Raw genomic sequence first — 17,275 nt, 5'->3', positions numbered from 1 at the left:
AGCTGTACCTCGCTAAGGCGGCATAGTACTCATTCAAAAATTCCCTTTACTTCACAGAAAACCCAATGCCATTGCAGTACAATGTCTTTAAATTACTACCAAAGTAATTATCTGTTGTCGGCACAGAAGTAAATGTTCAACAAGTGCTAGCTAGACATGGTGCAGCTTAGGGTCACAGAAACGCATAAAGCTAAAATCAGGTACGTTACGTAGTATTTGGGGATTGTATCTGGAGAGGGACATAGGTACCTCTAATGCAAATCCGAGTGGGAAATGAGACAACTGTTTCCAGTGAGTGAAATGCAGTTATTAAGGCCCAATTACACCTGTGGCACGCCACCTCTCCGGAACCCTCCAATCGTTTTAGGGACGTGCCTTAAAGGCATGAATAAGCACAAAACATCCTTTGGAGTCACGCTTGTGCCGGGAACGGCCTCACTCCTGGGGAGGCAGCTCCGGGGAGCCCCCCCCGCCATCTCAGTCCCATCACCTCAGCGAGGCAGCGCCCCGCTCCTCAGGGGCGGCCACAACCAGCCAAAACGTCGCCGGTTGCTTCACGGGCCAGCACAGCCCGGCGCCGCGCGGAGGTGGTGGGCAGGACCGGCCCCAATCCTTCCCGCGGCGGGTCCCGGCTCGGTGCGGAGCTGCGGACCCGGCGGGGACGGACGCGTCGCCGGCAGGCGGGAGCCTGGGGCAGCTGCCCCGCCTGCCTATTGTGTCTGGCGCTTAGGCGCCCGCCGCGCGCCTGAAAGACCCGCCGGAGACGAGCCGAAAGACGGCGCCGCTGTTGGGAAGCACCTCCTCCGCTTGGGCAGGGCTGGCGCCGCGGCGCGTTGGCTCAGGCGTTTTCCGAGGGCACTCCCGAACGGCGAGGACCCCGCGCCGCTCGCTCCCGGGGCAGCCTTGCCTTACGCGCTGGCGTGCGCGCCCTCGCTCTCTCCCCTAGTAGCGCGGTGCGGAGGTAGCAGGAGCAGCGCGGGCAGTGGGGCTGGAGTCGGCTGAGGCGGCCATTCCTAGAGCGAGAGCGCAGCGCACCGAGTTCCCCCCCCTCCCCCGGGCCACTCGCGCAGACGGTGAGGAGGGTGGCGAGGCCCTCCGGACACCGGCGGGGCGCGGGGTGCCGGGGGCGGGGGGGAAAGGGTCGACCTCGGGGAACAGACCGTTGGCCGGGCGAGCGCCGCTGGCGGCGCGAGGCTGCCCCGTCACGTGACGGCCCCGCGCGCGCCCGTCCGAGTCAATTCGCTGGAGGGAGGGTGGGTAAGGGGGAGGGGGGCGCGCGCGCCGGCAGGTGCGGCTCTACGCGCGCGCGCGCGCCCTGGGCGTGGGGAAGCGGCCGTGTGCGCGCGCGCGCCCGCCCGCCCTCCCGCGTGTCCCCTCCGGCGGCCCGTTCCCCCGTAACGCGCCCCCGCTCTCTCCTCTCTCTCTCTCTCACAGAGATGCCCTCGGCTACCAACAGCACTATGGCGAGCAGCAGCGGGAAGGCGGGCCCGGGCGGTGAAGCTGCCCCGGCAGCGGCGGCCGCCCCCCAGGCATCGGGCGGCAGCATCACCTCGGTGCAAACCGAGGCCATGAAGCAGATCCTGGGAGTGATCGACAAAAAGCTGCGCAACCTGGAGAAGAAAAAGGTGCTTTCCTGCTCCCCTCGGCCGGCGGCCCGCGGGCTCACCGCCCACCCTCCCCTTTGCCCCAGGGTGGGCCCCGGGCCCCTCGGTCACCCGTCGTCCTCACCCCCTCCCCTCACCCCGGGAAGCCCCCGCTTTCTGGCGAGCCTTGTCCCCGCGTCGGGCTGTCTGAAGGGACGTTGAACCACCGTCCCATCCTATTTTCCTTCCTCTTCCTTGTGCCGGCGAGACGGCGGCCGGTCCCCTTAGCCGTGCCCTCCTGCTCCCTAGGCGAGGGAGCCTGCGGCCTGCGCGGGTTGTTCCCGGCGTCGCCCCCAGGGGCCGCCCGCTGGAAGTTTCCAGAAGGGCGAGCGCCTCTCTCCCGGCCTTTCCCCTTCCCCTTTCGGGGGTCCCCCGGCCCCTTGTGTCGGCCGCCCTCTCCCGCGGCCCCAGGAGCCAGCCGGCTGCCCTCCCTCCCTCCTCCAGCCCCATGCGGCAACGGCGGAGGGCAGAGGCCGGAGGGGTCCTGGCTGCCGGCCCCCACCAGCCCCGCGGGCCGCGGCCCCCTCCTCGCTGCCGGCGAGACCCTCTCGGCGGCGCGGCTCCCTTCCCCCTCCCTTCCGCCTTTTGTTTCCCTCGGCGGGGCCTTTCTCAGCCACGCTCTCGGCTCCCCGCAGGGAAAGGCCCCCCCGATTTCCCTGCTTTCCCCCTCACCCCATTGCGGGAGTTCCCTCCCTCCCCGTCCCGGAGAGGTGAGCTGCGGGGAGGGACTGCGGCGCTCCGGGCTCCCCTCAGAGCCCGTGTGCACATGGAAGCGGGAGCTAACATGGCGGCGGCGGAGGCAGCCTCAGCCTCTCCTACGGAACTGCATTGTGCGAGCAGCCTGCACAAAGCCGGGGGCCGCCGGCCACCCCACCCAGGGATTTTTCATCTCTCGTTTTTCATCGCCCTAAGCTCACCCCTTTGGAAGTCTTAGGTCAGCTGGAAGCGGCCTTTAAGGAGTTATTTTTAGAAATAGCAGCTACTAAATATGTGGTCCTTGGACGGGTTCGAGTTGTGACAGGAGAGAAGAAAGGGTGTCGTGGTTACTTACGGTTTTATGTGGCACCCACTCAGTGCTCGGTGTTGCTAGATTAAATGAGCCTCGGAGGGCTTTCCAACCTACGGAGCATGAGATGTCCATCAGAAAAATACTAACATACACGTAGCCTAAAGACTTGCTTCAAAACACTATATTACTAAGCTAAAATTAGGGAATACTAAAAAATAATTTTATGTCTGCATTGAAGCCCTAAATCTGTTTTTACTTTTAGAAGTAAATATGCTCCTAGTAGTCTAGACTAGTATTTTATATTTGTAGAAGGTGCAAATATTAGCAGTAAATTAGTGTGCACAGGTGAGTTGCAAATGAAACAAGCTGTGCTTTACCTGTAAATATGTGTGCAGTGTATTTTCCCACTTAAAGGGTGTGGGATTTTCCTGGTTTTGAAAAAAAAAAGAACCCAACAAAAAGCAGCAAGCCAGGAGCTTTTAGATAAGTTTTAGAATCAGGGGATCTTTTCTTGATCCTTGTCTTAATACTGTCATGTATAGATAGGACAAGATGTCTGTCTTCTTAAACTTGTCATTAATACATATGAATGTGTGCACACACAAGAACACTGGGCCTCAACTTGAGAAAGAATGCAGATCTTTCTGTATGTCTCCAGTTGTTTCAATAAAATAAAATGGTTTGAAATAATTGTTGCATCTAACATATACAAAAATCCTCTAAAAATCTTTTTCCATGGTGTTCAAAATGTATATTTAAAAAACCCTAAAATTAGTACGTGAACATTTTTCTATCAATTCTGTACTTTGAAGTAATAAAGAGGATAAGCACGCTCATATTGGTGTGCGGGTCAGCTCTCCTCTCTAGTAGTGTTTTTATTTACCTTTTAAAAGAAATAGTTTACACTTGGCTTAGTTGTTCCATTCTATTTGAATGGACTTTTGGTCAACTTTCATAGTATCTTAAGTTAGAAGGGTGTGTGGGAGGCTATTATTGTGACAGAAGGAAGTGAAAATTGGTGATGCTGGTCTCATGAAGGCCCTAGTTTTTGGGGGTTTTGTGTATCTGTGGCTGCTGTCACTACTTTTCATAACTATGGTGTCATAGCAAGTGAATACAGGGGACAAAGCGCCTTTTTTTTAGAAATGGTTTCTGTTGAAAGATCTTCCATTAAAATTACTTAGAGCATCTCTTTTGGGGTACTCGGTGCTAGGGAAAGGCTAGGTCTTGAAAAAGAAAAGCAAACTGTGCTCTCACACAGATGAATTAAAGGTCAAAGATTTCTGTAAGTCTTAACAAGCTGAAGAAGTTCTGAAACTTACTGAAATAAGACTCTCGCGTATATGCTATAAAAGTCATGAGATACATTGTTCTTGGTGTATTAAAGCAGAATTACTAACTTGAGGGCCTCCCTTAGTGGGGGGAATCAACAGTTCTTTAGTAAATCAACATTCTTTAATAAAGCAAGCATTGCGTGCTTAGGGTCCTGAAAACAAAGCTTATTGTACACATGAGCATCAGTATTTTTATTTTATTACTTGATACATTTACTTAAGTACACAATTAATTTTCCTTTATTTTGAACCTTTTGATGAGAATATATTTTTATTTTTTTAACCATCCAGAAATTAAAATCGTACTGGATACTGCACAGACTTGAGTGAAAAACCCAGTAAATCTCACTAAAAACTTCTGCTTAGTTGAACATTTAATCCTTTCTTTGTCAGCAGCTGATAATGAAGACCAGTAGAGATGATTTTGAGAGCTTTGTATTTCAGAATGAATACAAAAATGTACTTGACTTAGACACATTCTTTTGAAGGATGAAAAATAATTGCTGTGTAAGAGGTACCATCTTAGGTTTTAAATGGTATGTGCAGTTCTTAGCTGAAGAAAGGTCACTCTTTATGAAGAAATTAGAAATTTTGAAGTATAGTTTAGTGTCGTGTTTCATTCTAAACTGAGGATAAAATGATGTGACCATCAAAATACGGTAGACAATTTCAAATCATACTATTTCCATCTTAATTCTATACTGTTTTGACTGTTTCTGTATAAACTAGAAATAACTAGATTATTTGTTATGCTTTCATTTTCTCTTCCTAAAGGTGACCTCATTATTTGAAAGAGTGAACGTTGCTTGTGTTAAAAGGGACTAGAATAAATTGAACTGCTGTTCATAAATGCATGTGAAAACATGGCCTGAAAATGTCTGTTCTCTCTTCATCGCTTTATATTTGGAAATTATAGGAATGCTATCCTGTTTTCTTCTTCTGTTCTTAGATGACTAGATATTTGTGTGTGCATGGGGGGGTAATTAAAGGGGTATTTTCTCTACAAGACCTTCAGACATGCAACTTGCGTATTTGTTGACAAGCTTAGTTAATTTAAAAGTTGCATGAACTCCTCTAGGTTTTTGTTAGGTGTCGGAGGTTAGAATTCTACTAGCTCTCCAGGTTCCCTAGGAGAAAATACTTCAGGAAGACATGCGTTTTCTTCTCCCTGCCCCTTCTGCTTTTTGGTTTTAGAGGGGAAAATCTTTCCAAATTAAGCCGATTGATTCTAGATGAAACTTGTGTCTTGATACAATGCCGAATGAAAAAAACGCCAGTTATTTTTGTTTTCAACTTGTGTAATACAGCATGAGCTATGTAAAAAACAGTTTTTAAAACCAAATATTCTGTAAGAGGGACCAGATCTCTCATTTGCTAACGCATGGTTATCACAAAGATTATTATTCTTGGGCAACTATAAATATGAAATAAGCATGTTAGCTTGAACTACTTGACATGACTTGAGCTTGGTATATACAGTTAAAAAGATGGCATATTTTAGCTGTAGCTGGTAACTTAAGATGCTGTTGCGTTATCAGCCTGTCTCTGAATTTCCGAATAAGTAAGTGCCTCTGTCATTATTGTGCAAGAATTTTCACTGGAACAGTGGGTGAATATTTCAAGTTGTTCTGACTTGGTTCAGTGAAATGTTGGATTTCCCATAGGAAACAGTTACGAACCTATAGCAAAAGCTGAGATCAGTTTTATGTTCTTGTAGGTGCAGATCATGATAGCAGGGAAGCGCCATGCTTCAAGTTGTCTGTCAGTAGCAGCACTCCTAAGTGCTTTTGCACCATTATTTGGGTAACGTGGATGTTCAGGGCCCGTGCCTGTCTCTCCAGAAGCTCTCCTTGTGAAACTTGGGTTAAAATTTATCTTTGGAGATTTAAATGTGATTTTGAAACCAAGAAATTATAAAATTCATTTGAAACTGTGTATTGAAACCCTAAATCTTTCTTTGAAACCTCTTTTGGTAGCAGTTTTGGATAACCAAGCTTCACCTCTTAAAAAACCAAGCAGATTTATCTGTGGAATTATTTGGTGTTTGGTACTTTCTGGATTCGGCTTGCTCTGTTATGCGTTTAACTGTCTTAAGGAGCGCAGGGATTATTTCTCATAGCAAGTTCTGTTAACTCAATACATGACTACTCCTACAAGCTGTGGAAGATCTTCTAGTTATTGAAGGTTTTCAGATGCTGCTTTGATGTTTTGTTGATGCATTTTCTTTTAGAAGAAAAAGATACACAGACTGTGTTGGGAGAACCCAGTTCTAGAATTCACTTGCTGTGTAAAAGTAATTCCAGCATAAATGATATGTAGAACAAAATCTAGGTCTCTTGCTGTGTAGTCAACTTACCTGTAGATTCATAGTGTTTCTGTGGCCATTTGGAAAGAGAACATATATATGCAGCCACCAAAACTTTTAGGAGTTTCACTCATCTAAGTGGCGTAACTTCAGGTTACTGAAGAAGCAGGGGTTTTTTCTCTGTAGTCAACTCAGACGAGTTTAAAAGGTACATGTTTCATGAGTTTGTTTCAAAGGTTGCACGCACCCATCAGTTCTGCATTTCTTTGGGAAGGAGTGGGTCCCGCTCCTAGCCATTCCTGTATCTCACTTAAAAACTAATACAGGTATTTATTTTCTACACTGTCAAACTTACCTGACTTTTGGGGAATAACCCAAGAATATTTACAACTGTTATCTGAAAAATTAATTCATTTTAAACAGAAGACTGATAAGTGTTTTGTGTTCTGGAGTATTGATGTTAATGCTTCATTACATAACTGCAACAGCTTCTTGGGACTTCTGTCAGATGTATGTATGTATGTAAGAGGAAGTGTACCCAGACAGTGAATGTGAGAACTGTGGGGTGTTTTGAGAGGTTCTGAACTTCCATGTTTCGTTCCTGATACAGTTGAAGTGTTTTACCTATTTGATTATTTTTTCCTGCCTATTTTTCTGAGGAGATGGGAAGACTTTTTTTTTAATAATTTCTGGACAGTCTTTGCTGAGAAGTTAAACTGATGAATGAGTGTGGAGATGATGGTGGAGCGTGAATAAATTACAATGTACAAATGTAAAACAGATTAATAAACTTCTGGTTTGTAGCTTGGGTTTTCTTTTGCTTTAGTGAGAAATGTATAATGCAGCTGTTTTAAATTTTGGATTATCTTAATTGCTTAATGCTGTAAAAATACATGTGTTTTTTGAGAGAGCTCAGAAAACAGACTTGCAGTAGTCCCTTCCATCTTTTCTTTGCTGATAGTGAAGTCTGCATTACAAAATGTTTACTTCAGCTTGTTGAAGAGGTTACCTTCTCCCCTTCCACCTTGCAGCTTGTCATACACACTTGTGTCACTGTAACTGGTATAAAACATACCATTGAAATTATCTGGTTAAATATAGTGCCTCCCTCCTGCTCCTGGCCCCCTTTTTTAAGGGTTATTTTTAATCAGATCATTGCAGTGATCCAGTTTATAGCATAGCACTGTAAATGACTGTAATGGTACAGCTGAGTGGTCAGGCATTTTTAAAACCAGTATTGTTCTTGAAGCTAATGTCATGTAACTGCATTTTTTTTTCACTTTGGTATGACATTTTTGAGGCAATTCAGAGCAACTGATGAGAACTTGAGTGTGAGGGGAAGGTATCTGTTACCATAATAAAGTAACTCAATTTTGGATTCCTATTAAAATAAAATCTAGGGCATACTTAAGCAATGAACACCACCACCTTCTCCGTGTGTCCCCCAGTAGCCTGTATGTAGTGCTTTTCTCCTAGTGAACTCCAAAATACTTCAGGTACCTCAGTGGGTAAAGAGCTGAAGCATGGTAGCTTGCTGTCTGCAGAACTCTGGGGTCTGCTGACTCATGAGCTGTTTAACAGACAATTTATGTGCTCACTTTGCCACTTGATTATTTTTCTTTTTCTTGCTGGCCTAGCTTTTACGCTTCGAGATGTACATCCATGATGAGTGAGGATGAAGTTGGAGGGGGGGAATGAAGAAAATAATTACTTCTTGCAGACACTGCAGTAGGTTGCTAAGCAGGAATTTTACTGCAGTTATTTTACAGCACTAATGCTGCTCTTAGATTGCTGCTAGTTGACAGTACAGATTAAAAAGAAAGCAGTTTGTTTCCTTAATATATTTGTGTAATGCAGCATTTGGATTTTATGGTGTCTTTGGGATGATAGAGGAATGCTTACTTGGCATTTGAAATCTTTGTGATAACATGTAACTAAATACATATTTGCTTGTCCTCTGCATTGCAGCTGAAAGGGCTTTCCTTCTTTTGCTTTCACCTTTCTGATACAAAAGTTTTTAGGGAAGAAAAAGTGAGGAGAAGTAACTTTTCTTCTATTCCTAATGGTTAGAAGTAGACATAGTAACCTTTATTTTTTAGTTGATAAATTGCTGAATAAAAATGAACAAAGCATTTACATTGGACCTAAGAATGTTTGACCATTTGAGAGAAACTTATGCGCTGTTTGAATATGTTATTGCAATATGCTTAATTTGAAGATACCAACCATGCTGAAGTAAGGCTGCATGGAAAAACTATGCAGAAACAATTATAGTTATTTAGGGTATTTTTGTCTCTTCCCTCCCTATGCCCTTAGCCACCAAAATGCATTATGTGAGTGTTTTGCAGCATTATTTTGCAATATATGTTTTATTCAACAAAGTTGATCTCCTAGAATTTGATGTTCTAGCCTGTTTGTTTTACTGTTGTTATTGTTTTATGGGTTTGTGTTGGAAATTGCATCACAGAAATTGTTGGGGTTTTTTAATGCATTTTTGTAGGCACGGTTTAAACTGGCTTGTATTAGCAGTCTGTTTACTGTGCAGCCTCACAAACAATTACATCAGTGTTACCAAGGGAGTTGTAACCTGCAGCATGGGAGTAAGTGGCTTGAGCAAGCAGGAACCTTTTAAAATTTGTCTGCACAGCCAGTTTATTGTAGGTTTCAAGCTACCTTAAGCAGCAGAGCTGTCGGTTAACCTGGCTGGCTTTGCACTGGGGTATTGCAGTGTTTGAGCTCTTTACCTTCCCTTTTGACTTCGCAGCTCAGCTACGATCTCTTAAATCATGAAAACTGCTTTTGTGATTGTCCAACCATGTTATCTTCTATTCTAAAACTGGTACATGTTAGAGTAAAATAACCTTATTTCCTGTTTTGGTTGATTGCCAATATACCAAATGCTCTTCAGATTTTTTTTTTTTTTAGTATATAAACACCAATTGTGGCTGCTGCATTTGACAACTATTGCTTTACTAGTGTCTGTCCCCAGCATGAAATTCCCAGTAATGTATTTTTGGAGCTCAGGAAGTTCTTAACTTCTTTGACTTTGCCTAGGCCATTACTGGCTCTGATATGCTGAAAAATGAAGTAGTAAAGTGTTACATCTAACCTGTAGGATTTCCAGAAAAAATAAACCTGGTGCTAGGTGACATCAAAAGGATCAAGTTTCGTAAGGGTGCTTATGTGTTTCAGTAAGTGATGCTGGGCATCAAATATTTTGTAAGAGGAGCTTTCTTGTTAAACTGTTCCACAGACTTTGATCTTTACAAAGGTCTGAAACTGAGCATAGAAGTTGAATTAGCTAGAAAAATATCAGGAAATCGTTTTAACTGAAATGTCCTGAAACAAAAGTAGTGAAAAACCGAACACCACCACCACCAAAAAAACCCTGTCATTCTGTGGCAAGTCTGAACTCTGAAACAGTGGTTGCATCAGGGTTTTAATTATTTTACGTTCAGATTGAAGTGTTTCTGTTTGCTTTCCTTTTGATGTTGTTGTGCTAGATTGGGAAGATAACTGTTAAGGATTCATTTTAATGGCTTTCTTTTAATAAGACCAAGGCAAATTTTATAAAAAATACAAGCATATGTGATAATACAGAAATGGTGAAAGCTTGGAGCTTAATAGTTAAGTATGTTACTCTTACAGACTGTGCTTTCTTTCTACTCAACCTGTAGGTTCTTTGTCACTTCTGGCACACATAAGTTTTACCTGCTTTTGGCTAATGTCAGTATTTTGCATGCTTTTGTATTTAAGCAGATTAAATAACCGATCCTGCTGAAAATTAACCTAATGATTCCTTTTTTGTTTTCTCCCCATGAAAAAGAAATCTTAATGATCTTGAACAAAAATATTTTAGAGCTATTAATATGAATTGGTGGGCAGTCTTTCACAAAGGATTAGAAACTGTTTTAAATTCTTCAAAACTATCTTAACTGATGCAAGTACAAAGAATTGCAGTTTTGACTCTTATTAGCATTGACAGTGGGGTTTTTTGCAGTCATGGTTTTGGTATTGTAGTGATACAGTGGTAATAAGCTCTGACTCAGAACTGAGTTCAGCTCTGTTGTTTGGACTGAAGGAAATGTGCATTGAGAATGCTTTTCCCATTTGGAGGGGAGTGTATTTCCTCAGAAATTAAGACTAGCTGTGAAGATGTATTGTGATAGCCAAATAATGTTAAAATATTTGTCTCGGGGAAGTATTTACTTTTTTTAACATTTACATTTAAAACAAGTTTTCTCAGGTACTATTTCTACATAACAGTTGTATGCTTGTGTAATGTGTTACAGTGTGTTTACAGTAATATTTCAGTACCTAATTTTGTTAGCACAAGTGGAAAAAAGTTGTAACCTGATTTTTGACTCCTCATAATAGCATTTTCCTTTCTTTTCAGAGCAAACTTGATGATTACCAGGAACGAATGAACAAGGGAGAACGTCTGAATCAAGATCAACTGGTAAAAAACCCCAAAAACTAACCAGATCTCTGTTAAATTGTTTTGTGATCTTGGTGGGGAAGGAAGGGATGAATTTCACTTCCCCTTTCCCCTTGTTGAAAGCTAAATTTTTCTGAGCTCTGACTTGGCCTCAGTTTTTTTATTGCCTAGAACATCTCAATTTTTCTGTTAATCAGAAACTGAAAGAATAGGTAGAGGAACATGTTGCAATGTTTTACGCTCGTTGAGGTTAGCTTGTAAATAAGCTGTGGTGGAAACTGGCATATGTTATAACCTAGGACTGTTGAAAGAGCTAAATGATACCTTTGAGGTTCTCTGGACATCATCCTTTTCTTCACAAAAAATGTGCCCAGGGAGAACTTCAGAAGCTTAGTCACTTGGTGGTAGCTTGTAAATATTGTGCACGCTAGTTAGAAATGTAGCTTAGACCAAATTCTGAAGGGCTCTGAAAACAAGTTACGTCCATGTGTATATCACAGCTATCAGTGCAGCCGATGAGATGCTCTAGATAAGCTGGACTTAATGGATGTAAGCTGCTTCTCTCCTTGTTGGCGCTAGTTCTGAAAGTAGGTTATTGTAGAGCTTGACTCAACAGCAGCGTTCCAGTTGTAATAAATGTAAAGCAAGTATCAAATTAAATTTGGTTCTATCATGCAAACATGCATATTGATGCTTAAAGAGATTACAAGATGCTCAGCAATCAACAATATTTTGTTGATTATTTTTAACATTGAAAAGAGTGTCGGGGGAAAAAACAAAGTGCCCTGCAACTCTTGCAGCTGTTCAGTTACAAGAATTATCCATGTGATCTTTTCATCTGTCTAGTCATCGCTTTGGTTCTTCTGTGCCAACTGAAAACTGAAATATCACTGATATGTATGATTTTATTTTTAATGATGTATTGTGAAAATAAACCATGAGAAGTTTTGATGAGCAAGGAAGATAACTGAAATTTCATATTAAGGACTGAAGCTCATGAATTAAGTTTTATGAAGACCGCAGCCTGACTACCACACTTGATAAAGATAAAATCTTTTTGGGTTGGAGAAATACTGAAAGTATTTGTTATTTTCACTTATGTCTTCTGCTTCTACAAATCAGCTAAGAATGATGAATTTTGTAAATCACCTAATGTATATGGGTAATGTGTGTAGCTGTAAGTTTCTTAGCTATATTACAAATGGAAATCCTTAAGAAAAATAAAAGCAAATACAGTTCATGTATTGCTTTTCAAAGAAAGTAGGATGTTACCTTTTCTTTGGCTCAATTGTTCTTACCAAGAACATAGCCATTAATAATTTTGTCACAACAGGAGTGTGTCTCAGCTGTATTTTTTCCCCGAGTTGACTCTCTAATTTCTCAGTACTGCAGAGTGAGTTAAGGAGTTTGGATGGCTTTGGTGCAAATCAGAATATTAGATTCAAGAAAATAGCAAATAATACAGATTTCTGGGGAAGGGAACATTATGCTTCTGTGTAGCGTTTTGATTTTTGGCTCTGACTCAAGATAACAATGCATGAATTCTCAAACCTTTATCTCTTGAGCAGTTTTGAGTTGCCAGATTACTCTTCTCCCCCATTCCCCTCATCTGCCAGTTAATTTTTGTCAGAAACTGGCTAAAGCCAAACATTAAACTAATATATATATATCATGCATGTGAGCGTATCTATGCATATGCTTTAGCATATTTATCTAAGAAACTGGAGGCCCTAAAGACATAGACAAATCTCCTCAATATTTTGCCCAGTAAAAATCAAAATTTAACTTCATGTTGTTGCAGGCAGTCCCATTCAGGGATGCTGTGTCTAACTTAGGAACTAAAAATGTGGCATTTTTTTTGTTGGAAGTATGTGTTTTGTTCTGTTAGTGACGATTTACTTTTGTGTTTTGTGGTGTTTTTTTAAGGATGCAGTGTCAAAATACCAGGAAGTGACAAATAATCTGGAATTTGCTAAAGAACTGCAGAGGAGTTTTATGGCTCTGAGCCAAGATGTAAGTAAAGAGCAAGTGGCACAATGTGGGCTATCAGCTGCAATACCAAACACTTAGGCCTTAAACCCACTTTCACTGATACTATATGCAGTAGATGCCTCTGTTTACAGAGATTGAATGCTCATGATTTCTTGTATGTTTGGCTGTTTTCTTTTACTCTGTGTACTAGTTTGTGTTAGATTTTCTGAAGTCTATTCCTAAAAGATTTTTCTGATGGACTACATAAATGTATGGGAACAAAAATAATGTAATTTTCTCAAAAAACTTCACTGTTGAAAACTGTGATTGCAAAAGAGGTCTGTCATGCAACATTGTAGACAGTCACTTACTGCCAATAGTAACATTTTCTTAAAACAGAGATTTCACAGGCCTGCTTCTCGCTGGCAAGTGGCTGAGGGTTTTTGTTTCTTTGTATTACCATAGCCTATGAAGTCTCAGCAACTGAAAGCACTGCAGTTACTTTTTCAAGATTCTTGTGGTCTTGTTAATTGCACATACAGTCTGAAACTGCAGTATGGGACAAAATTAATATTATTTTCATAAGGAATAACTTAACAGTAGTAAAACAGGTAATCTTTTGGGTTGGTGTTTTATCAAGGATGTAAAATAACAGTGTAATCAAGAGTAAGTTCTAAAACTCTTAATAGGCAATTCCAGTTATATGAACAGCTTTTTTTCTTTGTGCCGAGAGCTGCAAACAAAAAGGCACACTTTAGACCTCCGCAGTATCATTGCAAGGAAGAATTCTGTGGCAAGCTGAACCCATTCTACAGGACTGGAAGATTCTAAATGCAGTAATCACAGAATCCCAGACTGATAGGGATTGGAAGGGACATCTGGAGATCATCTAGTCCAACCCCCCTGCTAAAGCAGAATCGCCTAGAGCATGTTGCACAGGATCATGTGCAGGCGGGTTTTGAATGTCTTTAGTGAAGGAGACTCCACAACCTCTCTGGGCAACCTGTTCCAGTGCTAGGTCACCCTCAGAGTGAAGAAGTTTTTCCTCATATTGAGGTGGAACTTTATTCTAGTTTGTGCCCATTGCCCCTTGTCCTGTCACTGGACACCACTGAAAAGAGTCTGGCCCCATCCTCTCGACACCCACCCTTTAGATATTTAGAAGCGTAATACAGTTAAGTTAATGAGTTATGGAAAGAGCAGCAACATTGGTAGAATTTATTGTGTAGTCAATGTTAGTGCAGCAGACTGGTCTAACCAGTGTATTTAGTTTGTGAACAGACCATGATAATTTGAAGGGCATCAGCATCCTCACATTATAAACTGCTTTCCACATTTGATGTGGTTGTAAATTTATAGGCCTCTAAGCCAAGCTGTTTCTTTATTTTTCTTGCATCAGGGTTCCATGTATGTTTATGGAATGTTAGTAATGAAGAACTTTCTTCTTCTGGCAAGTTTGTCCTGAAATATTTCCCTGGTCAGCTGACCGCTAAAAGAAGCAAGTGAATTCAGGAGTAATAAATTGGTACTCTGCTTTCAAACTTGGTTGCAATTTTTCCTGATTGGAGTTAGTTCTCATACAGTTGATTTTAAAATAAGTCTTTGATTTTAAAAAAGAAATTTAGATGCTTCAGAGGGAGAAATTTACTGTCATGAGTTACATTTTTTGTGAAAGAAGATTAAAGCTTTGTATAGTTACAAAGTGAGCAAACTGAATTTTGGATGCTAGATGGTTGGGTTAAGAACAAGAATGGAATAAACGTCCTGTAGGTTCAGACTAGTGATGGATTTAGACCACTATTATGACAGCAGTTGTAGAAGGTACTGTGTAGAGTACAAGGCTGATTATTATCTGCCATCCGTTCTCTTAGGGCATCTGTGATCCTCAGGCTGAGAATGTTAGTTAGATGCATTCGCGTTCCATTTAGTGTCTGTGGACCTCATGTCCAAGAATTTGTTTAAATCCTTTTTGAACTTGCTGATACTGTCTTATCTCCCCAGCCTTTCATGGCAAAACATGCCATGAGTTCCCTTCCATGGTGTGTAAGAAATGAGTACTTTTGTTATCTGTTTTAAGCTGATCTCCTAGTAAGTTTCAATGAATGCCTCCTGCTATCATGGGATATGGTGAAAACTGCTCTGTTCTGGATCACCCGTACTCCTCCAAATTGAAGAACCCAAGACTTAGGCTCTGCTCATAAGGCAACTGCTCTGTCCCCTTCATCATTTGAGTTGCCTTTTTCCATACCTGTTCTAATTTATGTAAGTCCTCCTTGAGTTATGGAAGCCAGAAGTTGTAAATAGCCACAACGTTTGTCTAAAAGGTACTTAATTTTGTACATTTTTGCCACTTTAATCTAGATCAAAATCGGTGTTTACAGAATGTTTCTTAAAGGAAGCTGATAATAGCAAGCTGGGCTTGTTTGACAGACACATTGATGGCTGAAGCTTTAGACATGGTAACTGCAGTTACTTGACTGAACTGCATGTAAGTCATGAAGTATGGACTTCAAGTAAGAATATGATCAAGATCCAATATGATCCAGGGTTTATAGCATTGATTTTAAAGTTTATCGTAACTTTCAGGTTTTTGACTGCTTACAAGATGCTCTTCAAATTTCACAGGTTATTCTGCTGTAATATTAGACTCATAAGCGGCAGTTCAACACCAATGTCCATCTCTACTTACCAATAAAAGACATTTCAAATATTTTTTTTCCTCCCGAGTGCACTACAGAATCCAAGTTTAAGCGATTTAAACTTTCTTTCCATTTTAAACAGATCCAGAAAACAATAAAAAAGACAGCTCGCAGGGAGCAACTGATGCGAGAAGAAGCTGAGCAGAAGCGTTTAAAGACTGTACTAGAGCTACAGTTTATTTTGGACAAGTTGGGTGATGATGAAGTGCGCAATGACTTGAAACAAGGATCAAATGGAGTGCCAGTGCTGACAGAGGAGGAACTGACAATGCTGGATGAGTTTTACAAGCTAGTTTACCCTGAGAGAGATATGAACATGAGGTAGGCTTACAGTAAAGTACTTTTCTTTATAATTGCCAATCAGTTCAGGATATATTTGTACTGATAACTTAAAAGATTTGGCAAGAAATTTAACTCTAATTGTTTTTTTAAGGTTGAATGAGCAGTATGAACAAGCATCTGTTCACCTCTGGGACTTACTGGAAGGGAAGGAAAAACCTGTTTGTGGAACAACCTGTAAGTATAGTCTCTGTATTAAGAGATAGCGCACTGAATTTGTGCTTGAACTAAAATACAGTGTCTGATATAAGAGAACTTTGGCAGTTAATTATATTTCCGAGTTTTTAGAGTAGCTACTTTTTTTCAAACCTTAGCTGGACTGTAACAGAACACCTTACTGAAGTGTGCACTTACTGTGTGGCGTATTTTCTTTTTAACCGATGCACCATTACTTAGTATTTAAGTGTAGTCCGTTCCTGCTATTTCAGCAGTATTCTGCTGCTCCTGGTGCTTAGTATCAGTTCTTTGTTTTCTGGAAACGTGTGTGTGAACAAGGACCTGTATCGATAATATGACCTAATATATAAATGGGCATGGCAAGTCTCTTAATTGGAAATCAGTAAGATTTTTAGGGAAGAGTATCCTTTTCTGTAGGTAAAATGGCGAATAACTGCCTCCTCTTGCAATAAATTTCAGTTATCTTTATTATAGTAGAGTAATATTGAGCTGTTGAAAGTTTTTTGTGTTGTATTCATAGGGGAATCATAGTATTGCAATTGCTATCTAACCTGCTTTATTGAGGAATGATACACAGGAAATTTAAGATATTGTGGCCTTAATGGTAATAAGATTTTCCTTGGTTGTAGCAGAATAGGAAACTTCAAATCATTTATATTGTTGAAATGAAATTTTTTGAGGAGGTACCAATTAGTATTTTTTTAATTAGTATTTGTTCTGCAAGAACTCAAGTCTGAAATGGTTGCGATGTTAGATTTTTGTGAGAGCCCAAAGATAGGTACCACATTTTTTTTTAAGAGGTGGAGGAAGGAGAAGGTATGGGGATAGTTTTCAGGAGAGAGCTGATGCATGCTCCTTGGAGACCTAGTCATTCTCTTACTGGATGAAATTGGACTAGGTATTGTATCTGGATCTCGGGATGAGCTTTTGGTGATGTCATTGGCAGCCATTGCTGGTTTGCTTTGTCTTGTCATAGGGATGAGTGTTAATGTATTTCTGTGCTCTTCTGTATGTATATATTGATTCATACAGTGATCATCACTTGCGAGACACACGTTGTGAATCTTCCATTTTGAGCCTGTTTTGGTTTTTGTTGGTCTAGACAGTCAGTAATGCTGCCTTGCTGATGTGGCTGATTGGTTTTGGGTTAAGACACCACAGTGTTCACCTGAGGCACTGAGCGCAAGCTTGTGCTTGTTCAGCTTACAAAGGCTGTCGTGAGCCACTTCACCTCAGGGGAAGAACCTTCATGAAGGCGGTACCTGTGTAAATGTGTTTGTACTGACAGTTGTTTTGTAAGAAATTGAGTTACAGTAAGATTTTTTTAATTAGAAAATTACAAATAAATCAGTTACAGTTG

General features: G+C 41.4%; 1 protein-coding gene across 2 annotated transcripts in view; it reads left to right on the top strand.

Moving 5' to 3' along the window:
• Positions 1–858: 858 nt before the first annotated feature.
• Positions 859–17,275, top strand: part of CAPRIN1 (cell cycle associated protein 1) — a 35,772-nt gene continuing 19,355 nt past the window's right edge. The window contains exons 1-6 of one of the 2 annotated variants that reach the window (XM_054825852.1): positions 859–1,073; positions 1,435–1,625; positions 10,688–10,750; positions 12,656–12,742; positions 15,482–15,720; positions 15,833–15,915. In XM_054825852.1, the coding sequence (XP_054681827.1) occupies positions 1,437–1,625; positions 10,688–10,750; positions 12,656–12,742; positions 15,482–15,720; positions 15,833–15,915 (661 nt within the window). In that variant the 5' untranslated portion in view covers positions 859–1,073; positions 1,435–1,436. The remainder of the gene's footprint in view (positions 1,074–1,434; positions 1,626–10,687; positions 10,751–12,655; positions 12,743–15,481; positions 15,721–15,832; positions 15,916–17,275) is intronic. The other variant, XM_054825851.1, reaches the window with a different exon arrangement.

Source organism: Grus americana, chromosome 5, assembly GCF_028858705.1.
Source record: "Grus americana isolate bGruAme1 chromosome 5, bGruAme1.mat, whole genome shotgun sequence".
NCBI lineage: Eukaryota > Metazoa > Chordata > Aves > Gruiformes > Gruidae > Grus > Grus americana.
The sequence above is the reverse complement of the archived record's forward strand: the minus strand, read 5'-3'. Positions and strand labels throughout refer to the sequence as shown.